The sequence below is a fragment of the Sphaerodactylus townsendi genome, linkage group LG04 (genome assembly GCF_021028975.2).
Source record: "Sphaerodactylus townsendi isolate TG3544 linkage group LG04, MPM_Stown_v2.3, whole genome shotgun sequence".
Classification (NCBI taxonomy): domain Eukaryota; kingdom Metazoa; phylum Chordata; class Lepidosauria; order Squamata; family Sphaerodactylidae; genus Sphaerodactylus; species Sphaerodactylus townsendi.
Genome location: NC_059428.1, coordinates 94,576,952 through 94,604,277, shown reverse-complemented (window position 1 = coordinate 94,604,277; position 27,326 = coordinate 94,576,952). Strand labels below are relative to the sequence as shown.

The window sequence follows — 27,326 nt, the reverse complement described above, 5'->3', positions numbered from 1 at the left end:
TACAATCCACCTTAGATTGCAAATATATTTGATGCCTTGCGGGGGGGGGGGGGGATGCTTTACAGACTAACATGCAAGTAAGTCAATTCTACTGAATTCAAAAGAACTTGCTCCCAAGTACACATGCAGTGAATTGCAGCCTAAGTACTACATACTAATAACCATGAGTATGCATTAAATAATCACTGTCATAGAACAACATGATTAAGAACATAAGAAAGAGCCTGCTGGATCATACCAGAGTCCATCTAGTCCAGCATTCTGCTGCTCGCAGTGGCCCCCAGATGCCTTTGGGAGCTCACATGCAGGATGTGAAAGCAATGGCCTTCTGCGGCCTTCTGCGGCTGCTGCTCCCAAGCACCTGGTCTGGTAAGGCATTTGCAATCTCAAATCAAGGAGGATCAAGATTGGTAGCCATAGATCGACTTCTCCTCCATAAATCTGTCCAAGCCCCTTTTAAAGCTATTCAAGTTAGTGGCCATCATCACCTCCAGTGGCAGCGTATTCCAAACACCAATCACATGTTGCGTGAAGAAATGTTTCCTTTTATTAGTCCTAATTCTTCCCCTCAGCATTTTCAATGCATGCCCCCTGGTTCTAGTATTGTGAGAAAGGGAGAAAAATTTCTCTCTGTCAACATTTTCTATCCCATGCATAATTTTATAGACTTCAATCATATCCCCCTTCAGATGTCTCCTCTCCAAACTAAAGAGTCCCAAACGCTGCAGCCTCTCCTCATAAGGAAGGTGTTCCAATCCATCAATTATCCTCGTTGCCCTTCTCTGCACTTTTTCTATCTCTTCAATATCCTTTTTGAGATGTGGCGACCAGAACTGAACACAGTACTCCAAGTGTGGTCGCACCACACTGCTTTATATAAGGGCATGACAAACTTTGCAGTTTTATTATCAATTCCTTTCCTAATTATCCCCAGCATAGAGTTTGCCTTTTTCACAGCTGCCTTCTTCACAGCTATCCCCAGCATAGAATTTGCCTTTTTCACAGACCATATTTGCTATCCCCAGCATAGAGTTTGCCTTTTTCACAGACCTGAGCCCTTCGGGGAAGGGCGGTATAGAAACTTAATAAAATAAATAAATAAAATAAATATTAAAAATATGGTCAAGAAAATGTTAAATGTAAATGTATATTTGTTTCCTGGTGGGATCACATTCCCAGTATGATTCATTGCCTATTTGGGCCACTTGATGAAACCTGCTTGTATTACTACAGGCTAAATTTATGATTCCTTACAAAGGGAAATCCTAATGTGCCTCCATCTTTCATTTATTTGTTTTATTCATTTTATAGGTCGCTCTTCCCCCTATGTGCTCAGGGTAGCATACAACAATGTTAATAACATTAAAATAGTAAAATCCTCTGTATCTTGGTGCCATAAACTCTACTAAGGAATAACAGTTAAACTAAAATAATACCCCTTAAAACCACCATTCTCACCAATATTGCGAACATAGGGAGGGAGGGAAGGAAAGGAAAAGGGGAAGGAAAAAAGAAGGGGGAGGAGGGAAAGAGGAGAGGCCAATAGATGGAATATCATTGCTGCCCTCAACCATAAGCCTATCTTACAGACCCTATGAAATTGCATCAGGTCTCTCGAGGCCCAAGTCTCGCTTGACAGAGCATTCCACCAGGCTGGGGCTATGACTGAAAAGGTTCTGGCCCTGCTCAAGGACAACTAGACAACTTCCAAGGTATCTCCAGCATCAGGAACCGATTTGTCAGGACACTCTTTCTAACGTTTAGTCGAAAACCCTTTTGATTTAATCTCATTGGTTCCGTTTCTACCTTCTGGAGCAACCAAAACAACTCTGCTTCATTCTTCATATGACAAATCTCCAAGTTCTTGAAAATGGCTGTCATATCACCATTCAATTGGCTGTCATATCACTATTCTCTAGGCTAAACATACCCAGGTCCTTCAACCTTTCCTCATGAGACTTGGCCTCCAGACCCCTCACCATCTTTGTTTCCCTCCTTTGCAGGTATACCAGCTTATCAGCAACCTTCTTTAACTGTGGTGTCCAAAACTGAACACAATACTCTAGATGAAGTCTAACAAGAACAGAGTAAAGCAGTATTATTATTTCACTGATCTGGACATTTCTGTTGATCCACCCCAAAATCATATTTGCCTTTTTAGCCACCACAATACACTGCTGACTCATGTTCAGTATTTGATCCACGAAGACCCCTAAATTATTTCCACATGTGCTACTACCAAGGCAGGTCTCCCTTATCTTATAATCAGACATTTGATTTTCCCTACCTAAATATAGAGCTTTACATTTATTTCTGTTAAAATTCATTTTGTTTTTCAGACTGTCAAGATTGTTCTGAATCTTGATTCTGTTTTCCACTGTATGTTATACCTCCCAATTTAGTATCAGCTGCAAATTTAATGAACATCTCTTCTATTTTTTTCATTCTAGTCACTTAGAAAGACATTTAACAACACAGGACTCCACTTGTCACCCCTCTCCAAGAGACTGAGGAATCAGTTTGCCCTCAACAGCCCAGCCGCATGAGTATTTCCATTGGATGTGATTGCAGATACTCTCCCTCCCTCCCACCTCATCTTAGTAATTACATAGATATAATAATTCAAATATGTCTATTGCAATTACATCACAATTTTACTGCTGAGATTTCAAGGGGGAAGCCATCTTTTCATCAATAGGGGGAGAGGACTCCAGTGCGAGTGCTTATCTGACCATGGCAGAAAAATCCCCTTGCAATAATGTTAATGCTTTTTCGGAGGGAGGGGGAAAGTCTCTGTCATGACACTGACAGAGTCTCTGCCATGACAGCATCACAATCTAACAATCCCACTGTAATCTACCATTGGTAATTCATCCTACAGACATCTCCCCACCACCACCTGTGGTTAACTGCAAATGAGAATGCTCTGGAATGCAAGGGAAATGACTGATTAGTCATTTGGAGGTTTTCAAATGCAATAAGAGGCAGCAATTTTGCAATGATTTTTGTTTATATTGATATATCAATATTGCAATATAACAACAAATATTGAAGTAATAAATCATCTGAAAAGATTCTTTGCCTGCTGTTTGCCCACTGATCCACTCTGCCAGCTGCTCTGGCATGGGGTTTTATGTCTCTTCTTCTTGGGTGGAGAAAGTAAAAAGAGAGGGAAAGGTCAAAGTGTGAGAACATACTCAAGAGATACTTGGGAAACTTGTGGAGGGGGCAATTGCATCAGGGAGACAGCAATCTCCCTGCCCCTTTGCTGATTGTTGGGCAGCCTCTGCCAATATGCCTTCCTTCCACCATGAATGAGGAATACACCTCCAGCACCAAACACGCTTGGCTATGGCCATCAAGGAAGCTCACCCTCCCCCCTTGCTGGGGAGAAAAGAACACAAACTGCTTGGTCTTCCATCTGTCCACTATAGGCTATCCATCTGAGTCAGAAAACAGTTGGCAGGGGTGGAGGAGTGATCAAGGCAGACAGATGAAGAAAGAGGTGGCCACAGGGAGGGGGGAAGTGAGAGGTGTTCATGGGAGTGTGAATGAGTGGTAAGGGTGAAGCTAGTAGGCTGGTGGTGGGTGGAGAGATGTCCAGGGCAAAGCTTGGCTCACTGGCAAAACACCATTGCTCTGGCAAAGAAGAAAATTGTTGCTTGGCCCGGGGAAACTGGAAAGTGAAAGCGGGACTCAGGGAAATACGTCCGTACAAGAAATCTTGCATCGATGTACATTCACCCTTACTGCAAAGCAGAGATCTGTGAATAATTTGCCAGTGTCTCATAGAGGACTAAGTGTGAGTAAGTCATGGCTCTGGATATTTGGGTGGTGTGTGTTTTGTACCAGATTTTTGAGTGTTCATTAGTTTAGCATTTAACAACAAATTCAGCCCTATGGGATATTTTGAAGAAATGCTATCTAACAGGACAGTGGAAAGCTTGGTGTCGTGGTTAGCATGTCGGACTAGCATCTGGAAAAACCAGATTTGAATCTACACTATACCTTGACAGCTCATTCAGTGACCTTCAACACTCCGTTTCTTTTGGTCTAACCTAAGTCACAGGGGTGTCATGAGTATAAAATAAAGAAATTAACACTGTTGTAAGCTGTTTGAGGAGAAAAAACATGTTTAATTAACTAAAAAAATAATCTGACCACATTGAGTCAATAAGACTTACAGTTAAAGGAAATGACCATGGTTATCGGATGTCATTCACTGGCATCTTCCTCTTCTTTTACATGTTAAACAGAAATATGATGTCTTAAATCATTAGACATTAAACCTCTGAATTACAATTACAATTACAGCGACATTAAACGTCTGAATTACAATTAATGACCAAGATCTTTTAAACATGTTTTCAGGCTCACTGCTTGAATCATGACGTCTAAAAATTTATTTGTGCTAGAAGTTGAAAACTTTAGGAGTAAGAAATGGCAGCCTTTCCCTTGTAGATTAAATTTAAACTATTAATAATATATTTATAATATAAGAAAAAATGTTCAAGTAATAGAATGCATACTTAAGTATGTGGCAATGTGAAACTAGGCTGCGTTATTATTTCTGGCTCAGCTGACAGTGCATAAAACGGAAGGGATATGTTTTGTAATGGAACTATTAATAGGCATTGACCTAAAGATATCTTTGTTCTCTGTGAGGGATAACTTCTTTAACATATTACTAGAAAACCTGTGGCTGAAAGGATGTCAGGCTCTGTCTTGCCACCAATATGAAGGAACAGACTAGTTTTCCATGTGTATCTTAAACTGAAATACTATTTTTTTCCAGTTTATCTTCCTCAGCGTTGAATGTTGCAGGAATAAACCGAGGGCAAAAAGTATGGTTCCCCTTCCTTTTTGCACAGCTAGAAGGGGGGAAACTTGATGTTAGTCTGTAAAAACCAAATTAAGAATCATGTTGGTTATATTTCTATTTGACTGGAAATGAAAGAAAGCTTTGCAGTCTGGTTTGGTTCTGGTTACTTCCCCTGAATGTATGAAGACTTCCAGAAGTGATGGCCAAAGCAGATTATATCATGTCCCACCCAGTGGTGTACCTACAAAAAAATGGCATCAGCAGCAAGCACTGGACTTGCCCCTCTGTTCTGAGGCCGTTGCCCCCCCTTGCTCAGTCTACAAACTCCTCTCTTTTTCAGCTTGTCCTTTAAGCCACCATCAAGCCACTATGGAAACACTGCTGCCTGCAGCCTGTGGGACAACAAGAGAAAGCATGCACGAGGTCTGCAGGCCTGAATCAGGCCCAGTAGGGAGAGGCTCTGCCACTTGGGATGAGTGAGGCAGAGTGAACAAAAAGACCAATTTCTCGGGCACTTTCCAGTCCTTTGCTATCAGAATCCTCCTTTGGGGGCAAGGTGTGGGGAGTCCAGGGGACAAGCAAGCCTGGGAGTGGTGGGAGAGGAAAGAGGAAGGGGGAAAGTGAAAAGAGACAGTGAAGGCAAGGAGAAGATGGTGGACAGGCAGGGTGAGTGGCAGGAGTAGAGGATGTAGGGGTCACAGCGGGATGCAGTGGGAATCTCTGGATGCCTTCCTGGCAGGGGGTGGGAGGCATGTGGTTAAATGCACTCCCCATGTAACCCAGGCAAAAGGCCTGAGGAGAATGCCTTTTCCACCCCCCAAGGTACACCTCTGGTCCCACCACCACCAATTCACTTTTGGAATTCCCTTAGTTACAACACCACAGGGGCCAAATTCCAGGGAATTTGGGCTCTTGAAAATTGTGTGGGCAGTACAGGGACCCTTCCTTCTCTATGCCACAGTCCAATGCAGGGTCAGATCCCTTTGTCATTGGGTCGCTCCCCACTTACCTCTTCGTGTGCAACTCCGCAGCGTCCCCGCGCTGAAAAGCCTCCGCGGCTTATGACCACGGAGACTATTTGCTCCCCACTCATTTGCCATTAAGGAGCTAACGCGGGCGGCCAAGAATGGGAGTTTCGTGGAAATAGAGGCAATGAAGCGTTTTCATTGGCTGGCACAGGTGTGCGTCATGGAGGGAGGGCGGGCCTCCATTTTCATTGGCTGGGACGAGGTCGTTTTTGATAGGCTTGGATGTCTGCACGTCATCAGAAAGGCGCTGGAAGCTTTGGAAGCATTTGTTTGAAACGTCTGCACATGCTGACGTCAGCATAAAAAGAAAGTGAAAATCAGTTCTTGCTGCCGCCACCGACTACTCTGGTCTGCTCTGCAGCACCTCGCTGTGTGAATTCGCAAACTAAATTTGCTGTGAATTTGCAGCAATAAACCGCGAACAAAGGGAACAATATCCTCACGTCACATTGTGCACACATCTCAATGCCTGCATTGTAATATAGGGTGTCGCGATAATTCTACGTCTTCATGTAGCTTCATTCCGCGCACTGAGGGTGACGCCCTCCCCAAACAAAATGGAGGATTCTTTCCCCTGATTGGCCGGAAAGCTCTGCGCCCCAGCGAATCAACCGCGCATCATCTTCCGGGTTCCCCACCACCCCATCACCCCGCGCCAAGCGCGGGGTTTGGGAAATTGTTGCTGTTTTTCGAAGAGCAGATTTGACGCGCACCAGGGAGGAGGAAGAGCGGCAATTTCTGCGCAGCCGCGCAGTGGACGCTGGGGATGTGGGGAACATCCTGGCTCCCCGCGTCTAAACAAGAGAAAACCCCGCAGCTAATGGTGAGTGGGGAGCGACCCATTGTAAAAGGAGGTAATTCCAGAGGTAAAATGGCAATGTTGGACTCAGGGGCACCATATCATCGAGTTTGATGCTAAAACCCAACAAGATTGTGCATCCTTTAATTTATTTATACTTTGCTTTTTTCCTCAGCAGGGAACACAAAGTGCCCTACAACTCTGTTTTTCATTTTGTTCTCACAAAAACTAGTCCTATGAGGCAGGTTAAGCTGAGAGTATGTGACTGGACCAAGGTCATTCAGCGAGCGTCTATTGCAGAGCAAGGAGTGAAGCCTGTGTCTCTTAGACCCTAGTCCTATCCTCTGATCATTGTACCATGGTGGTTCTCATGAATGTTTATGAATTATGCAAGATAGTTGAATTCTTGTCAACACATGAAGTATGAGAAATAGTTCACAGTGACCCTACTGAAAAGAAAAAGAATATGAAGATGCAAGGGAGATTAATTGCAGTGTGCTTGTAAAACTGCTTTTTGTGCTGTTTTGTGCTTTTTTTGATTCATGGTATATTTCCATAAGTTACACCTATAATAGATTTGTAGGTTCCCTAAATTATTTCATTTTCTGACAAAATGCTGCCAGATTGCCATTTTGGTTTCAGCCAAGCACAATCAGGATTACATTAATCAGCTGTATTTGTTCAACTGAGGTCAGGGCTCTCTCTTTCTTTTAACTGAATTCTCACAAATTGTCACAAATCATCTTTTAACTCTGTAGAACCATTTTCTGAATTAAAGAACATACAGTTCTGGGTAATGAATTTTTTAAAAATTCAGTATTTTTTGTAATAGGCCAGAGATATCACGGTTTTAGAAACACGAAACTTGAAAACATCCATGTTCGTTGTTTAGATTTGGATTGAATTTGAATTTCTGACCTCAGAGAACTTCCCCAAATGGTTATGCAGCAAATTTTCATTAATGAAAATGTGACATTTGGGTTCTGAAAAGGGAGAGGTCAACAGAACTTTGTTCTTTTGGGGAGTTAGTCCGGTGCTTGCCCAGTAGCTCTACGAGTCCTTTTTGAGCTTTTACTATGACCATGGTGCCTCAGGGCTCGCTCTAAGTTCACACAGCAGAGAGCTCTGAAACAGAGTCCCTTGGCACACTCATTATCTCATGAATTGTGCAGTGTCCTAGCTAAGGGGGAGGGTTGTTGGCTGGAACTGCATCTTGGCCGCTACAGGAGAGGGAGATGATTGGCCATATCCATAGTCAGCATCCTGAATTGCTTTGGGTCTCATGAGCATGACTGCAGTGGTGTGGGGGTGGGGGGATGGGCTGATTTTTTAGTGTTTATGGGCTATGTTTTTTTTAAAAGGTGTAACTCATTTCTGACAGGGAGCATTTGCAGTCTGAAAGCACCTAAGGAGCCAACTAATACTGTCCACACCCCAGAACCTCTCACACCACTGAAGAGGCCTATGCTCAGTTGAATTGACAGGCATTTGCTGTGGGGCTGCACAGGTACCCAGAGGGCACATAGCAGCTCGGGGGGGGGGGGGGCTGAACCAGTGTAACTCGTCCTTACACTGGAGCATATCTAGAGGAGAGCAACAAAAATGATAAAAGGGTCTAGAATCCAGCCCTATGAAGAAAGACTTAGGTAGCTGGGTATGTATAGTCTGGAGAAGAGACGGTTAAAGGATAACGTGATAGCCATGTTTAAATATTTGAAGAAATATCATGTTGAAGATGGAGGAAGCTTGTTTTCTGTGGCTCCAGAAACTAGGACATGGAGTAATGGATTCAGGATTCAGGTACAGAAAAAGACATTCCACCTGCTTGACAATGGAATATGCCTCAGAGTGTGGTGGAGTCTCCTTCTTTGGAGGTTTTAAACAGGCTGGATGGCCATCTGTCAGGAGTGCTTTGACTGTGTATTCCTGCATGGCAAGGGGTTGGTCTGGATAGCCCTTGTGGTCTCCTCTGACTCTATGATTCTATAACTCGAGACATGCTGGCATAAAGGTCAAACATCTTCCTAAGGGAATTCAGCAAGCCCCCCACCCCCAGGATTGCACTGTTAACGTATTAATTTTAGTTCTCTATCACTGTAACATATACTGATTATGAACAGTACAAATAAGACATCCTGAGGATGCAAAGGGTGTGTGTGTGCCTTTGGGAGCAACTCCTCACAGCTTTTCCCCCAAGACATCCTCAGATGCCTTGTTTCTGCTTGAGCCATCCTATTTTGAAGACACAAAACTACCAACCCCCCCCCCCCCCCCCCCCCAAGTAATCTGCAAGTCAGCTCCTCTTGCTGTGTGAAAGTCAGGAGCTGAGGAGATGTCTTATTTTTCCTGCTCAATGGCTAAAGCCTGTTGTCAGATTCATCCGCTGCTAGCACCCAACATTTTGTGGTGCTGCAGGGATTCTCTGGGCCTTCAGCTTTTTGCTTAAGGTTTTTCTGAGATGTTCATTCTGCAGGCTCTGATCCTGGGTGCCTTTGCAGACCAAAAAGTACATGGCTGTACTCAACTCATCCTGCCAAGTCCAGCAGCATATAGTTTCCCCTTTTTATTATCAAGGGATTGTTTTTGAAGACACACAGATTTTAGAATTAAAGTTGATTTTCATATCATGTGTTCGTGTCTCCGAAATTAGTTCCTCGAAAATAAAAAAAGAAAAACTATATATTGCCAGAATCAGCAGAATGAACAGAGTACAACCATGTACTTTTCAGGCTGAAAAGGTGCCTAAGGTTGGAACCTGCAGAGCAAACATCTGGGGTTACCTTCACCAAATAGCTGTGTGTGTGGAGAATCCCTGCAACACAAAATGTTGGGCATCGGTGGCAGAGGAAACTTACAAGACGCTTTAATGATTGGCGGGGAGGAGGGGAAGCCTCTTTCTCCTCTGATGCCTTTTTTGTCTGAACAAACAATTAGGAGGTGTCTTATTTTAAGATGTCCCCAGGATGACTACTTTGTCCTGTGCATAATCAGCCAGGATTTTATAAATGATGAACATTTTTTTTGTTGTAGCTCTCACCAGTTGTTGTTGTTGTTGGACCATTATATGGCAGACCAGTTGTTTCATTAATTTCAGATGTAAAGCATATAATTTTATCATTTTGGGGATTTTGGATCATCTTCATAGGCCCTCATGTTAAGTTCTATACAGTATACATGGCATGGTACAAACTAAATCCCAACGTTGTTGCTTTAAATAAAAGTTATTTTTAGGGGATCAGGGGTTCATTTAATTCAGCATCCTGTTTTATGCAGCAGTTACCCTGGATAGCCAACGAACAGGACATAGAGGTCAAGTCATTCCTCTGAAGCTGTTTCTTAGCACTGATAGTTTTACTCCTATGGACAAGAAAAATCCCTTTAACCATCTTGACTAGTAGCCAAATAATAGTGGTAATCTCCTCAATAAATCTGTGTAATTCTCTTTTAAAGCCTTCTATTGTAGTGGCCATCAGCACTGGATTCCATAGTTTAATTACTCATTAAATTAAGTACATTGTTTTGTTTTTGTCTACCTGAATATTTTGCTAGTCAACTTCATTAGAGTGTCCCTGAGTTCTAGAATTATTCTAGAGTTATTCTATCTCATTTACTAGTATATCTAACTCTCAGCATGGCGTACTTAAATCCACATGATGGAACATGAACACACAAGGCAAATCTTTCTACAAACATCCAGGTTTGCAGAAAAATCCAAAATAAAAAAGATGGGAGGATTGAAAGCCCACAAAATAATAAAGTGCCTGTACTTTCAGAAATAAATGTATCTGAGATCTCAGTTGCCATTGTGGGAGTTGCTAGGCAACCACATCAATATTTCCAGCCTTCAAACCCTTATTTCTGTCAGAAAAAGTCCACCCCTCCTCTCTTGTCTTCCACCCTAGAGGGAGGTCTTATCAAGTCCAGACCTAGCAACAACCACTGGGGAAATTGCTACCATGACTCACCAAGGTATGGCAGTGGCTCCTGGATGATTTGATGCAACACATAGTCACTTGAGCTCAACGGCTGCCCCAATACAAGTTGTGTGACTTGGCCAGGCTTGACAGTGGCCACCATACAACTCACCTGAGCAACTTGCTACTGCACAACTTGGATAGATTTTTCCTCGGGAAGAGGCTGCCAATGGGAAGGAAGAAGGAAAAGCTGACAGCCGGTATGGTGGTTAGAGCTTCAGACGAGATCTGGGAGAGCCACGTTCAAGTCCCCACTGTGCCATGAAAAGTTACTGGGTGACCTTGACCAGTCACTCTCAGCCTAATCTATTTCACAGGATTGTTGTAAAGCTGAAATAGAGGTGAGGACAATGATACAAGCTGCTTTGGGTCTCCACTTGTGGGTATACATGAAGTAAATAAATAAGAAATAAAGCTGAAGACTGGGAAGGAGAGAAAACAGGAGAGGAAAGAAGCTGAGAAATGGGAGAGGAAATGAGGGTTTCTACGAAGAGAGAGACGATCAAATATTGTGGGGAAGGTGATACAGGAGGAAAGGAAGGACCCCCCCCCCCCAAATAAGTTTTTGGGAGCCAGTTGTAATTTGATAAACTTCTGTCATGCCCCTCCGTTGTTTCTTTTTCTAAACTGAAAAGACGGAGCTGTTTTTTGCCAATCTGATTAACGATTAGAATGCTGTAAATAGAAATATGTTTAACATGATTCTCTGCACTGTCTTTGGGGCACTGTTAAAATCTCCCTTTGTTTCTTTCACAGTGAAACCTACTGTAATTGATGTTGACATTTATGTGAACAGTATTGGTCCAGTGTCATCTATAAATATGGTAAGTGTCTAATCTTGAATGATTTTATTGACATTGCTGTTCTTGGCCTTAACACCTGAGCTCATACGTTCTCTCTCCCCCCCCCCCCCCAATGAGATTAAGTATTATGGTTGCTGATCTCATTCTCTTTGTTGATACAATTCTGTTTTCCTGACAACTTGTTGTCCTTTTTCTGGTGGGGGGGGGGGGTCTGGGGGGTGAAACAATGCTTTGTAGCACCATGCTTGGCATGTCTGTCCTTGAAGTGTTGCAAGTTATGCATATTCTGTTTGTGTTTGGAAGTACAGTACAGGAACCCTGCTGTTGCTGGGAAAAACATGTTCACCAGTATGTTGCAGGGAACGATGAAACAATTCAGATGGCAGAAAAATATGCTAATACAAGCTAAATTTAAAAAATGCTTTCATATCCATTGCAGTTGAAAAGCTGTCCTGAGTCTTTCAGAAGACTGTTTTTCTACATAGGTGGCAAAATGCAGCTGCTGTCATCTATAGATCTGTGACAAATGGATGGCAGAATGTTTGAAGCAATCTTCCCTTCCTTGTGCAGAGGTAGTAATAGGTTCCTCAGATAACTGTAGCTGGACTGTTGGGTCAAGGACCAGATTTTTTCACTGTGGAAATCCTTATTGCTAATAGCTATAGGTTTCTCAAGGAGGCTCTTTCTTGGTCTTTTGAGGGCCAATTAATAAATTGCGGGGGGGGGGGGCTTTGATCAAACTAACTAAGAATCCTCTCCTCCCCCACACTATTCTGTTTCAACTGTAAGGTTCCTGGTTTTATTTTAAATATGACTTCATTGTTATTATTATTTATTTATGTAATTGTATTTTAAATGGTTTTATATGTAAATTGTGCTACATTGCTGTATGAGTCTCCTGGAAGGTCTTTCTGAGGACGAAAAGGTGGCAAGAAATTCACAAATTAATAGAACAAATTAATACAATTAAGTTCATAACTGTTTGCTGAAAAAAAAAGAGCCATTCTGAGGCAAGTGAGATTGCCAGCTGTATATAATTGTCTGGCAAAGTTGTATTATAAAACAATGAATAGTTTTGTGTGGGATTTATCTTCACTGTTAATGTATAGACACAGTTTAGCTGTTTGAGTGTGCATATGGAAAATTCATTATATGGCGGACCTAATTTTAATTGCATTGCTAACTAATTTCTGTGATTTGGCTACCAAGGACTTTTTCAGCTAAATTATTTAGACATTACATTCTGCTTTCTTAATTTGCTAACATTTAGTTACATTGTTAATATTTTTGAGTTCAAGCATGAGTTTTAATGTGTTTAATTTACAGAAGGTTATTTTTAATTGACTTAATTCCATTCACATCTAAATGCTTTTAAACCAGTAGGGTTCTGTCGAAACAACATTTACCAGATTCTAAATAATGATTCTGCATGTGCTATTCACACTTGAATATAATTAAAGCTAATATAAGTTATTGGTAACAACTAACTTGTCCCATTGAGATTTCAAATAAGATTTAAGTGCGGTTAAGGGCATATGTGTTTTCCGTGGTTATTTTGAGGTGTATTTTGAAAGCATTGGCACCTGGTGTCTGTGCGTACACCCACATAATATCTTGCTTGATGCTTTCTTATCTTAACCCTGTCTGAGTGTTTCATGAGATGAAGATATCAAAAATGGAGGCTAATCCAACCCTTAAAGAAACATAATATCATAAGGAATCTGTTAGACAGAAGCATCAGAAGCAGGCACCCCAAATCACCTTTATTATCCCACTTTAGCAGGGACACAAAAAATGTAAAACCCTACAACAGTATCATTAAGGTGGAAATGCAGAACTAAACTATAAAAATTCATTTTAGCTAAGGATAATTTTTGCTTCCAGGCAGTCCAGTTAGTTTATTAAATGTGTCCTACTTTGATTACTAGCTATTTTAGGATTTTACACTGAGTGTGACACAGCAACTAGCGGCTCAGACAATGAAAACGTGGCTTGAAAAACTTAGGTCTCAGTCATGGAGCTCCATGGATCCATAATTCTTTCTTAGCCCAGTGTTCCTTGCAGGGTTTTCATAAGGATGGAAATGGGAAAAAGTGAGTTACAGTATCCAAAACTCCTTTGTAGAAAGCTTAGATAAAAATGTGATATGTAAATTTACATAGGATTACAAGTACTTCTGGGTAGATGCGGGATCAGGAAAGCAATTAAATGAATATAATCAAACTGAGTTGTTACATGGTAATTATGAGCTATTTTGGGAGACTCTAGTTAGATGAAAACTGTGGTGAAAGAAAAAGTAAGTACCACTATGTACCGGGTTTCTATGACATCTACATAAAATTGTTGAAATTCCTGGAGGTAGGCTATTAAGACCATTGGTGGCTGACATTCCTGGCATCCAATATGAACCTCATATTCCTTGCATCTGTTACTAACCTTGCCACAACAAACCTATAGATCTATGGCAATCATCATTCATACTGTTTAAATACAATACACAGCTAACTTGCATTTTTACTTACTATGCTGTTCCCCCACTAGCCATCTCCCATCACTTGGATATTGGCTATACACAGAGTGAGTATATTTGTAACAACTCTCCCTGCATTTTATTTATTTTATTTTTCCGTTTATATCCTGCCTTCCCTGCAGGGCTCAGGGCAGCAAACAACAACAGCATAAAACAGTATAAAATCATTCAATGTTCATAAAATCATAAATAACAACAGATGGCGACATCCCTCCAGTCTTCTGTACCCATGGGACTACAGTAGTGACTATACCCTGTAGTGACTATACTCTCCCTCCCTCCCCCCAATCTGTCTTGCATTCTTTTTATACAGGATAAATGCTCAATATACACACAACACAATTTGAATTGGAAGAGTTTGTGTCACACGCAGCTTGCACAGACCACCTCTGTTGATTTATAGTTAGGAAAGATGATAATGAGCTCTTTGTCAGGGCCAAGACTGAAACAGATGATCTCACTGCTTAGCATGTATTGCTTTACCTGAAGAAGAATGAATCAAATAAATTTAGTGTGTTGTCAGTTGCTCCAGGACTATCTGCACAATCCATTTTCTCATTTTTAGCTCATTAAGATCGCCATGAAATATACATGCCTTGATTTTCACTAAATATATATATATATTAGATTTTGTTTTCATCTACAATGTTGGGTTACCTAGAGTCACTTGCCCTGTGGATTTGGATGCTTCCAAGCATCTCTGTATAATATAAACATATTCAAATAAAATTATAGCTTACCAATGGCAGACTCCATAGGAAAAAAAGTACAATAGGGCTTTCTGCAATAATGCCAATTCCAGAACACTGGATTAAAAGCTAATATTGCAATCTCAAGCAAACACAGAGCACATTATAGCCATTCAGCTATCACGCAACAACTGGGTACAGTTCAAGGTATTGGGTACCTAGAACACGCATGTCTGAAGGACCACCTTTCCTTATATACTTCAACATGATGGCTTTGTTCTTCTGAGCAAGACTTTATTTATTACTTAGGTTTATATACCACCCTGGGAGCACTGCTCTGCAAATAGGCAAGATCAACAACTGCCCATACATGTGCATCCTTTGTTGTGGCACCATTTTGTAGAATTGCCTGCCTGAGGAACCATGGCTACCATGTTTCTGCAGTTCCACACACTGTATAAAATGATGGTTCAGGAACATATTTCTCTAATGGTAATTGGAATAGTTCAGGAAGGTGCAGTGTATAGAGAGAATAGGATTGTGGTCTATATTTAGGATTCTTGTTCGAGCTTGTCAATATCCTTCTTGAATTTTGGTGCCCCGAACTGGACATGTTATTCCAGATGAGGCAGTGGCATACTGGCAAAAAAGGCCAGAATTCCCCCCCCCCATAAAGCCTGAGGCAAGACCTAATTTTTCCATGTCTCCCCAAGCCCCCCCCCCTGGCCCGGCCCCATACAGATGCATCCTCGGCCTCCCTGAGATGCCTCCTGGCCAAGCGGGGGACATGCCCAGAAGTGCAGCACTTCCCTTGAGACACAAAGACCAGTGCCTCCCTCCTGCTGGGCTCTGTCCTTGCTTGACCACAGCAGTGGGGGGGGGGTCAGCCGGGCAGGGGGGAGCAGCGTAGCCACCAGAAGGGATGAGGAGGAGCCTCAACTGGGTGGCTTCTCCTCCCAGACCAAACAGGAGGATAACTGGAGCCATCCCACTGGTTGAGGGGGAGGCCTGCACTTCCTGAGCAGACTGAGCCACTGGGACTTCTGACACCGCCCTCCTCTCAGGGGTTCCTGGTGCGGGGGGGGGAGATGAGCTTCAGCTCCTATTCTGCATAGGGCATCAGCAGTGGCCATCCTCAGCTCTCCCACAGGTGATGACCTGCCTCCGTGGGGGGGAAGGAGGAGGGGTGTGGGGGTGATTTTCTGCCCCCACATGATTAAATTGCCTGTGTCTGGGGACATTTGTCCCCATATGTTCCTCTGACAGGTAGGCATCTGAGGTGAGGTCTGATCAATGCAGAATAGAGACGTACTATTACGTCCCTCAGTCAAGACACTATATTCCTATTGATGCAGTCCAGAATTGCATTGGCTTTCTTGGTTGCTGCATCACGCTACTGACTCATGCTTAATTTCTGGTCTACTAAAACTTCCAGATCCCTTTCACACATACCATTGTCAAGCCAGGTGTCCCCCATTCTATATCTGTGCATTTCATTTTCTCTGCCTAAGTGTAGTATCTTACATTTATCTCTGTTGAAATCCATTTGGTTAGTTTGGGTTCAGCTATCCAGGGGAATTCTGACGCATCCTGTTTGGTATTAGCTCCTAATTTGGTGTCATCAGCAAACTTGATAAGCATGTTGTCTATTTCATCATCCAAGTCATTGGATGATGTTTATTAGATGCCTAACATAGTTTACAAAGATAAACATAGTTTATTAGATGCTTCATCCTAATGATGGCGTTGACATATACTGTGTAATCTGTCTTGCGTCTCAGTGAGAAACGTAGAATGTAAATAAAATAAATAAATTGAAGTAACTGCAAGATGTAAAGCAACTTCTTTATATGCTGTATTAATCATTCAGAACCATGTAGTTTTCAATACTGAATTTCTTTCTTTATTGACACTTTGACTGGATAGGTTTACTATTGGCACTTTTGCCAAAACAGTCTGATAAATCAAGTTGATATCTTGTTTGGAAGTTTATATCTATTCAGAAACATATGTGTATTATGTAACACCTTTGATAGTTAGCCTTTCTTCTTCTTTTTGTATTGTCATCTAAGTCACCTGAGTTATCACCATCTTTCGAAATGATATAATTCCCATTACAAATTCCGTAATGAAAAATAATGTCCTGGTAGCATCACATGAGGAACCTTTTCAGCAATCCACAATAGGTGACAAATAAAAATTCTGCCAATCAACCAGCCATCTTTTAGGATGGTGGTCCATCTCATGGATTGGGGCCTTCAGGTAGGTCACAGAGCTTCAGCTGCTGGGTTATGAGTCCCTATATAACTGCCATTTGTTTGCAATTTTTTCAAAGAACCTGCTACTTGTGTGCATGTATAGAGGTCAATGCTATGCTACCTGCCTTGCTTTGCAAACATGATGGATGGAGCAACAGGATGTCAGGGTAATCTTGTTATCTGATTGTGAGGTCACATGTCTTCATGTCATATGCCAGTGGTGGCAAACCTATGGCACTCCAGATTGGCCACTGCAGATTGGCCACTGCAGATTGGCCATGCTGGCAGGGGCTGATGGGAATTGTAGTCCATGAACAACTGGAGTGCTATAGGTTCACCACCATGGTCATATGCTGACTGCTTAGTGGTCTTCTTCTACCACTTGAGCTTAATGATGAGCTCGGGGTAAGAAAGTGTGAGAACTGGCCAAAAAGGCAGTGTTCCTGTGCAAGAATGCTAAGTAAATGGAATGGCAGCCTAAGTCTCCTTAGGAAAAACTTCCAAAACCTATTTTACTAGCACTTAGCACTATCTTATTTCTCTCAGATTTGAATGGTAACAAAGCTACACATTGTGCTATTTTTCTATCCTATTTGATGACCCTTTAGCTGTACAGCTGGCAAGGCTTCTGTTCAGTATGAGAAAGTCCTCAGAGTAGACAATAACAACAAAATAAAGTAAAAGACCAGCAGATACATTATGTTGTGATCCTGGTAGTAGAGGCTGAAAGAAAAGCAGCTACCTGTTCAGTTGTTAGAGGACTTATGGGTGACGTGCTATTGGAATGATTTTCCGTATTTACACTGTTTATATTTTTATCTGCTATTATTTGTGCATTATGCACACATGCAGCATGACTGATTTTGTAGGGGTAATACAAATATTAACTTGTTGTGGTCCTCTGCATTGTTTATAGTCTCTTTATTCAGTGTTAGTCTGATACCTTTGCCAATAAACTAAGTTTCCTGACAGTATATATAAATTCTTCCCCATCTCTTTCAGCTTTCTAAAGGGGGTCACACAGGTGTTTTCCCTCCCAGCCTGTTAGCCAAGTTTCAGAGATGAGGTACTGAATGCATACTAATTCAAAAAATAATGCCTTGTGGAAACTTCACAAATTTTTCAAGAAAAAGTATTAAAAGAGGTTAGTAATAGTGGCCTCATTTCAATTTAGCTGAGACCTTTGTGTATCTGTAATTGTGTGACAAATGGGGAGGGGAAAACATTTTGATTTTGTATTGGTTTATTTAATCCATAAACTGAATAGAATCATCATGAAGAGACCTCCAAGGAAATGTAGATCCATCATCCAGACTTTTTTCTTTTCTTTTTCCTTTTTTTGTTAAAAAAGCAAAATAGCATACCCTGATAACAATTTATGGGTCAAAGACTCTTGTTCAGGATTCTTTTAAAAATATAGTAAAAAAAATAGAAAGGGTCAAGGACCTTAAAAATAATACATAAAAAGGAAGACCTTAACAAAATGAATATATTAAATAATCTATGAAAATGTGTACATTGCATTTGTGCAAAAAATAGAACATTACACAAAAAAATGCCTCCTTTTGTGGGAGATGCTGCTAGATGGGAGAATCAATGAGGCTTTACACAGTGAGGTGCACATTTTAGTGATGATGCAGAAATCTTTGTAGTAGTCAATGTTTGATTGCTTTTCCTTGACTCCATGTTTGGACATGCTTCCTTGCAATCCTATCAAGAAGTTTGTGTATGCTTTGAGGTACAGTACCTGTAAAGGTTCTAAGCAAAGCAATATTAACAATGTAATAATGATCGTCATTATTCTGTTATCTCTTTTTTGTCTTTGCCATTATCATCACTAAAGACCTGCTCCGTTGTGCATTCTGTGTGTACACAATGTAAGTTTACAGAGATTCCCCATTCTGCACATCTTGTCTTCTAAGATATGTGCATCCTCATTGGTTTTTTTATGGTGCTTAATAAAGCTGTGAACTGTACAATTGCAGTACTAGACTTCTCAGATATGAGTCAAGTAGCACTTTAAAGACCAACAAGATTTGGAAGGTATAAGTTTTTGAGAGTCAAAGCTCTGTTCATCCAATACAAGTAGCTCTTTTTCAGCGGATCAACACAGCTTCCTGAAACAATATTATTCCAAATTACTCAATCAGTATAATTTCTCATCAAGTTGAATAACTCTGTATAGGATTAGTTGGTGTCCTAAGCAGCATGTGGCAGTGTAGAAATGTTAAAAGGCAGGCAAGATGATTTTCAGCCCAATAAAGGAAATTGTCTCCAGGCACCAACTGGTTCCATGTATAAACATTTTCCAGCAGGTGATAAGTGACCACTGAAAATCAGAAGTCAAATAAAATGTAGATTTTTCCCAAACCCTCTTCATAATGAAAGGGAAAGACAACAAATTATATCTGTGGCAAAATAAATGTTAACTGTCAGACTGAGAGCTGTTACTTGAATTTAATGTAGAAAGTTTGAACTTTCATTTCATGTTCTTTTTAGCTTTGTTCTGTGTAAAATAAAAGTTAAAAGAATTCCACTACTTGCCATTTCTTGGCAAAATGCCATTGGGTCTCTTTCTTGAGAGAACTGTGATTTATGTTTGTCATGGGAATTTATTCAGCCGTTTCCATTACTGAAGAGAACTTTTATTTCTGTAACAATAATGGAAATGAAGCTCCCCTGCTAATCTCATCTTTCCACTCGTTCAGAACTCTTTCAGTTGTGTTGTAAAAGGACCTCCCCCGAATTAATACAATCATAAAATGAGATCTGGCCACAGTTAATCATACTCTGATTACAACCAAATTAGTTTATTATCATAAAATCTATGTGGGGTTGCCTTTGAAGACTTTACAAACTTTAACTCGTGTAGAACATGATTGGTGTGGAAGAGACAGTGCACATATTTTACCTATTTTAAAAGATCGTCACTCTTGCCAGTTCATTGGTTGGGACAACAGGTTGTATGGAGGATGAATGGCCCAAATCTAGCTTTGATTTGTATGATTTATTCACTGTCAGCAAGCTATCATCCAAACTCCATGAAAGTTAATCAGTGATCTTGTGAACATGCCCTTGATATTAAAAAGCATCAGGAGTGAAAGGCTAAAATTTTCTCCAAATTGTCAACTAGTTCTGCCTATTTTTTCTTGCAGGGAGAACAATTTTTTCTTGCAAGGTGAACAATTCAGCTGCCACCACCTTTTCTTGCTCTCCACTGCATTCCCACCTTGACTGCCCTCTCTGAGAAACACTGGCCAAAAAGAGAAGGTAGTGGCTGCCACCACCTTCTCGTCTCAGCAGCATCATCTCTTTCCTCATCCACTATAGCCAAGCAAACTACGAAGCTGGATCATAAGTGAAGCGTTACATGGTGTGGGCAGATCATGTGACATAGGCCAATCATGTGATATGGTTCCAGGGCTATTTTGAATTCCCTATTGCCTAGTGAAAATACTTCTATCACTTGAGGCATTTGAAAGAAGCAGCAAAAGAGAAAAATAAACAGTTTGTGCTTCTTTTCCATATATTTCCAAGTCATACCTGAAGAGAAGCAATATTTTTTTTCAGTGCTGAGATAAAATGTGCAGCTCCCAACCTACTGCTTTTACTATCACCTTTAGAAATAAAGTGATGTAATATTTCTTTTTACCACTACAGAGAATAGGTAAGGCATGATTTAGACACTCCTCAGTTCGAGAAATGCTGTCCTTTCTCCCTTTTTATCATCAGCGAGTTTACCTTCACAATCTGTTTCTGCTGCTGTGGCATGCACTTGAAAGCAGGTGGTTTCCATTATGCTTCATCCTTTTAAGGTGGAAAAATTAAATACGATGGGCAAAATCATAATGTCTAAAAATCCTCTCAGAAATTGCTTCTACGGGCTCTTGATCCATTCCAATGATAGCAGTGAGTGGCTTTCTGTTTAAGGTTCTGTTATGTTTTGGGTTTAATAAATACTTTCAGATAACAATTCTATCTATTATATGTTTGGTCTGCTTCTTTATTCTGGTTCATTTTCAGTTTGACTCCTTATTCTTAGCCCTTGGCTGGTTATCTGACTTTCCTGAAGGTGTAGTATTATGGTGACTGTACTGACTGTATGCATGTTGGCACTAGAAGTGCCACATTCTTCACAAGCAGATTGTTCAGAAATCACACTTACTCTACTTGCAATGTCTGTTTTTTCCTTGAATCAAGAAGACTTGGCTTTTATACCCCACTTTTCTCTATCTTTAAGGAGTTCTAAAGCAGCTTACAATCACCTTCCCTCCCCCATCCCCTCTTTAACAGGCACCTTCTGAGGTAGGTGGGGCTGAAAAAGTTCAAAGAGAACTGTGACTGATCCAAGGTTACCCAACAGGTGTCATGTGGGGTAATGGAGAATCGGACCCTCTTCTGCAGATTTGAGTTTGCTGCTCTTAACCACTACACTATGCAGTCTCTCACCCCATATGTTCACATTGAGGGTTTTTTTTTTTTTTTGCGATTTAGAATGTGAAGGATGGCAGGTTATGCCACCCTTCCTTTTTAAGGGCAAGGTTTATAGCCTGAGAAGAAACTGTTAGAGAGGACGGAAGTGACAGAAAGGTGAAATGAGCACTTTAGAGTATGTATGTACAAATATGTGTTCTATCTTCAGTCTCAGTAGAAGCAGTATTGGTATGGACTCTCCTTTTTCTGGTATTTCTTCTTATGCATTTGGTTTACAGAATTCTGATTTATCCATAGGCAGACTGGGCACTTGCCTAAAATACTTTTGTTAATACAGAATGAGAAGTTCCTTCTCTATAGGCTAAAGATTCCAGCCTCCATATGGGACCTGGGAATCCCCTGGAATTGCAACACATCACCAGACAACAGAGATCAATTCTCCTGGACAAAAAGGACTGGAGGGTGGACTCTATGACAATGTACTCCACTGAGGTCCCTGTCCTCCCCAGTTTCCACCCCTAAATCCCCAGGAATTTCCCAGTCTGGATCTGGTTGTGACTAGGGTAAGGTGACCAGATTGTCACCTTTGTAAACTGGGACCCAGGCGGGCAGCCACGCCCGTGCGCGCGCGTGCGCAGCCTCAGGAGCGCACTGCCTTCTGGGGCGCTCACAGGGCGGGAAACGGGAGCACCCCAGAAGGCAGTGCGCTCCTGCGGCCACTTGCGCGGGAGGCTGCCGCACTGCCTTCTGGGGCACTCCCATTTCCCGCCCTGTGACAGGGCAGGAAAAGGGGAGCACCCCAGAAGGCAGTGTGGCAGCCTTCCAAAAATCGGGACGGTTCAAAAAACCCACGGGACGTGGGACAAATTGGCTTAAGGCTGGACTGTCCCGCCAAAAGCGGGACGTCTGGTCACCATAGACTAGGGGGGACCTGGTAACCCTACTATAGGCCCAACCTAAATACTGGTTAACAGGATACCTTGTTACTTTTTGAACTCCTATGTGGTGATTCTCTTTGCTTGGGATTAATTTAACCAGACTGCTCAGTCTTTACATATGCAGAGTCAAGCCTATTCATGTTTCCATGGTGAGTACTGATAAGTATAACTGCTTGAGTAATTTCTCTGCCTGTTTTTGAATGTGCCTTTGTGCCCTTTAGGTATTAACTGAACAGCTTGACCCTAGCCACATTCCTTTTATTCATGGTTACTATCCAAATTATCTTTATTAGTTATGAATACCTAGATTAGTTATAAATACCTAGATATATTGCTGTGATAGAATGCGGATTTTATTGGTTTATTGACTAGGTAGTCAGGAAGATGCAGTGGTTTCTCTGTATCTTAACAATCAGTGTTTTTTTCATGCCCATAAACTACTTATGCCTTTATAATTAGTTTTTGAGAGAAAAACTAACTTTATGCTTGTGTTATGTACATGATATAATCAAGTTGTGCTTTGTATATACTCATAAAAATACCGCTGCTAAATAAATAGAGCCATTTACATGAAGGGTGTTAGCCAGTTTCTCTCAGCACAAAATTTTCTATGAGGGAACCATTGGAGGAAAGACATAGCTGTAAATATTTAATGTACCTTTTCTCAGTTCTACAGTGTTAACGTGCTAAAATATCCTAAAAGTGAAAGGATATGATACATTTACTTGTACTTTTATCTCTTGACAATATGAATTATTCTGTTCCATGTCCATACATCTTGAATTGGTGAGAAGGCAGAGCTCTTTATACAGCACTATATATAGAAGAGTTTGACAACTATACTGTTAATAATCCAGATTAGGTATTCGGCCTTCATTACATCTAAATGTTTAGTTAGAGTATATTCATAATAACACACTTGGCCATTCACTTCCAAATGACTTCTGGTTCATTCCAGTAACATTTCTGTTTTATTTTATTCTATGTTACTGGTTCTATTCCAGTAACATTTCATAAACAAGCACGCGTACTGTGTCATACCATTAGTTGCCAAGGTTGCTCACACAGGACTTTTCAGATCTCATGTAGAGCAAGGTCTTTCACTTTACTCATTACTTTATCCCTTTTTGAAACTGAAGATGTCAAGAATTGAATTTGGAACTTTTACAGGCAAAGCAGATATTCTTCCACTAAGCCATGGCTCCACACTGTGTTAATGCATCATAAGCTAAACCAGTGTATATCTATGTCCTCCTCCCACTGGCACCCAGTCAGCTCATGATGCGAGAGGCAAGAGGGAAAATGGCTAAATGTGATCATATGAATTTTCCATGAAGAAAATGAAAGACCCTGGTATAATTTAACACATCTAAATGTAAGTGAATAGATGAAAATGAAAAGAATTCTAGAAAGCATGTACAGAACTTTGTAAGCTGCTTTGCATCTCCATTGGGGAGAAAGGTGGCGTGCAAGTAAATTAAATAAGTAAATAAAAATAAAGTAATAATAATACTGAAAATAATTGGAGACAGAAGAGACTTGTATGCTCATTACTTTGTTCAATTTCATTTTACATTGCTTAATAGTTGAGAACCATTTTGACTATAAAATGGTTTGTTGAAGAAAAGCTATTTTTCCTTTCAAGAATTCTCCCCTATTCTTTTTTCTCTAACGCTTGCATAATTGCCTTATCTCACAATGTGATGATGGTGACACACTCTAAATTAAACATTATGCGTGTTAATCTTATTATCATGTGCTACATTTCACGATATGAACAATCTTGCCAATTTTGTTACTAATTAGGTCAAGTTTCAGAAGTGACAAAACAAACAAATTTGGGTGGTCAGGCCCAGGCCCTGATTGTATTGCTATATCTATAAGGGTTAATGGGGGGGGTGGGAATCCCCAAAAACTTCTTCAGGAATTTCATGGTGCCCCTACTGCTCCCATTCTGAATAACTGTTAAGATACAAGAGTGTTCTCAATAGCTAGAGCTAGGAGGATCTATGTATTGAATACAGGCTTTGCTGGAGGTTTGGTCATACCTCCAGTGACAATTTCAGAAATGAAAGAAGCAAGGATTAGCTCATTTTAAAAATGCTGACAAAATCAGTGTGTCTTGTAAATATAAAATGTTTTGAGGCACAAAGTGTTCTTTTGTGTTATTTGCTAAAATAATTTTAGTCAGGTCATGTGACTATGTTGAACCCCTTCCACTGTGTCCCTCTAGATATCACATTGGTCTAAAATTCCTGTCAAATTGTCCTTCATAGTTTATCATCTCTTATCAGATTTGCTTTCCTTTTAGCATTAATCTCCAACTTTCATTTTTCTACCTGTCAGATCCCTACTTAGTCACCTTGAAGCAATCTCCTAGGAATACTGTGACCTTCACAAGCTCATCTTCAAGGTCACCTCATCGCCAGCTTACACAATCCACTGAATGTCTTGCATCAGTCATAAAAACATTTTTAACTTGGATTCAATAGAACTGCAATGCACTCCTCCAGAAAAAATGTGACATGTGAAAAATAATATTTAATGTGTGTTCTATCATCCAACAATTCCTAATCACCTTTGATATTTGGAAAAGGGTCAGGATATTAGCTCCTGAGTTTTCAAGGAGTTGACAAATATGAGAATGGATATTTTTTGTTCCAGTGAGAACAAGAAGATTTAGCCTCCGTGGGTCAATTCCTATATTGTTTGTTGTGGAAAAGACATTTTCCCTCCGTAATAGACAGCTGAAATCTGGTTTGTGAATAATGTGTATAAATGTGCTTCTAATTTCCTGATAAATCAAGATGGCACCACAATGGGAGCACCATTTCTGAGCTCCTGCCTGTGAAATTTTTATCAGCAGCCCAATAGGTCTAATAAGATTAGAGGCTTAGGGAAAGCGACTATGGAAAAGCCTGAAAATTAACTTAGAGCTGTATTAGGTGGACACAATTGGCAAAACTGTAAAGCTAATGAATAAGCTATGAATAACAATAAGCTGTGGCTACCAGATATGCTGAATGCTGAGTCACTGAACTGCCCCGATCCTCTCAAACTCAGCAGAGACATGACAGAGTTGTAGTTCAAGGTTGCATCCTTCACCTTCATTCCCCTCCCATATTTAACCTTTTAAAGCTGAGACCCCTCCCCCTCCCTTGCATGCCACCCCTCATTCCAGGGGTGTAACGAGGAAGCCCTGGGCAAACTGTAGCCCTGGGCAAAACCTGAGTTGGATGCCCCCCCGCCCCCATGGGTGGCCACTCCACCACGACCAATTTTTTTTGCACCAGGACATTAGTGCCTGCAGGGGGTGCATTTTTAGACATATAAGCACCTAAATTTCAGCATATCATCAGGAGACTGTCCTTATGCTACTCCCCAAGTTTGGTGAGGTTTGGTTCAAGGAGTCCAAAGTTATGGACTCCCAAAGGGGGTGCCCCATCCCCCATTGTTTCCAATGGGAGCTAATAGGAGATGGGGTCTACAGTTTTGAGGGTCCATAACTTTGGCCCCCCTGAACCAAACTGCACCAAACCTTGGGGATGCCATCATGACAGTCTCCAGATGATACCCTGAAATTTTGGTGCTGATACGTCCAAGAATGCCCTCCCTGCAAGAACATCCTGAAATTTGCCCAAGAATCTTTGTTCTGGATTGAGTTTTCTGCATTGCTGTCAATTGGGGTTGCAGGCTGGGAGGGGCACATTTTTAAGGCACAGTTTCAAAACTTTCAGGGTCTCATCAGGAGACTGCCCTAATGACTCCTCCCAAGTTTGGTGCAGTTTGGTTCAGGGGGGCCAAAGTTATGGACCCTCAAAACTGTAGCCCCCATCTCCTATTAGCTCCCATTGGAAACAATGGGGGATAGGGGCACCCCCTTTGGGAGTCCATAACTTTGGGCTCCCTGAACCAAACCTCACCAAACTTGGGGAGTCGCATAAGGACAGTCTCTTGATGATACGCTGTAAGTCTGGTGCTGCTAGCCTAAAAACTGTGCCCCCTGCAGGCCAAAAATGGAAAACCACTAAAAATACCCAAAAACGAACCCAGCATTTTGATGCCCCCCACAAGGTGATGCCCTGGGCAGCAGTCCACCTTGCCCAATGGGCATTACGCCAGTGCCTCATTCCCTTCCCTCACTCCCCTTCCCTTGCCTGCCACCCTTGGATATCTGACCCACAGGATATCTGTGATATCTGATCCACAGGGGGCTCGAACACCTGACCATGTGAGTAGCAGTGCAAGCATTGAACCACTACATCATGTGGCTCCTACTTCATTGCTACCTCATTCCTATGTATGTATCTGTTAAGGTTGCTTTCATATGGATCTCTTGCTGCACATTCCCCTTAAACTATAGAGAATTGGGGGGCACATTCTCCTTAAACTATAGAGAATTGTATAAGGGTACCTGCCAGGGTGAGCAACTGATGTGTTTCTTCCATTGGGGGAGTATGGAGGGCTTGTGGAACCTCCTTTCTCTTGCATTCTGCCAGGCCTGGGGGTTCTGGCATGTTATTTGCCATAGAGTGGAGCCATTAGCCTGTATCCAGATAGCATCCTTTGAAACAGTTTAACTTCTGTCAGCCGAGTTTCCTCAGGGGAGTCTGTTAGATTTTGGGTGTTTTCAGGTGACTCAAGGATGTCGAAAGCCTTTGACAAACAGGTGACTCAAGGATGTCGAAAGCCTTTGACAAACAGTTCACCTAGCAAGTAAAATGGTTGAATGAAAGCTCACTGAATAAGTGGACTGAATGGAAACATATCAATCGATACTGACTGGAACTGGTCTGACCTACCATAATGAATAAGTGGAGGTCAGTGTAAAACAGTATGCATCAAAGAGGACTTACACTAAGATAAACTCACAGCACTAAGTTGTCTGCCTTGAAGTAAAGAAGTAGGATTCAATTAATCAGAATGATTCTCTGGTGTATTTTGTGATAATTCCAGTGCTATGAAGATTCTCTGGTAAATTTTGACATAACTAAAAAAAACCCATAGTGCTACAACTATTAAGAATCACAAACAAGAACAATTGTGTATCT

The 27,326-nt window shown here is 41.3% G+C and overlaps 1 protein-coding gene across 1 annotated transcript in view; it reads left to right on the top strand.

Moving 5' to 3' along the window:
- Positions 1 to 27,326, top strand: part of GABRG3 (gamma-aminobutyric acid type A receptor subunit gamma3) — a 450,076-nt gene that overhangs the window by 37,470 nt on the left and 385,280 nt on the right. The window contains exon 3 of the mRNA XM_048493606.1: positions 11,380 to 11,447. Within this exon, the coding sequence (XP_048349563.1) occupies positions 11,380 to 11,447 (68 nt within the window). The remainder of the gene's footprint in view (positions 1 to 11,379; positions 11,448 to 27,326) is intronic.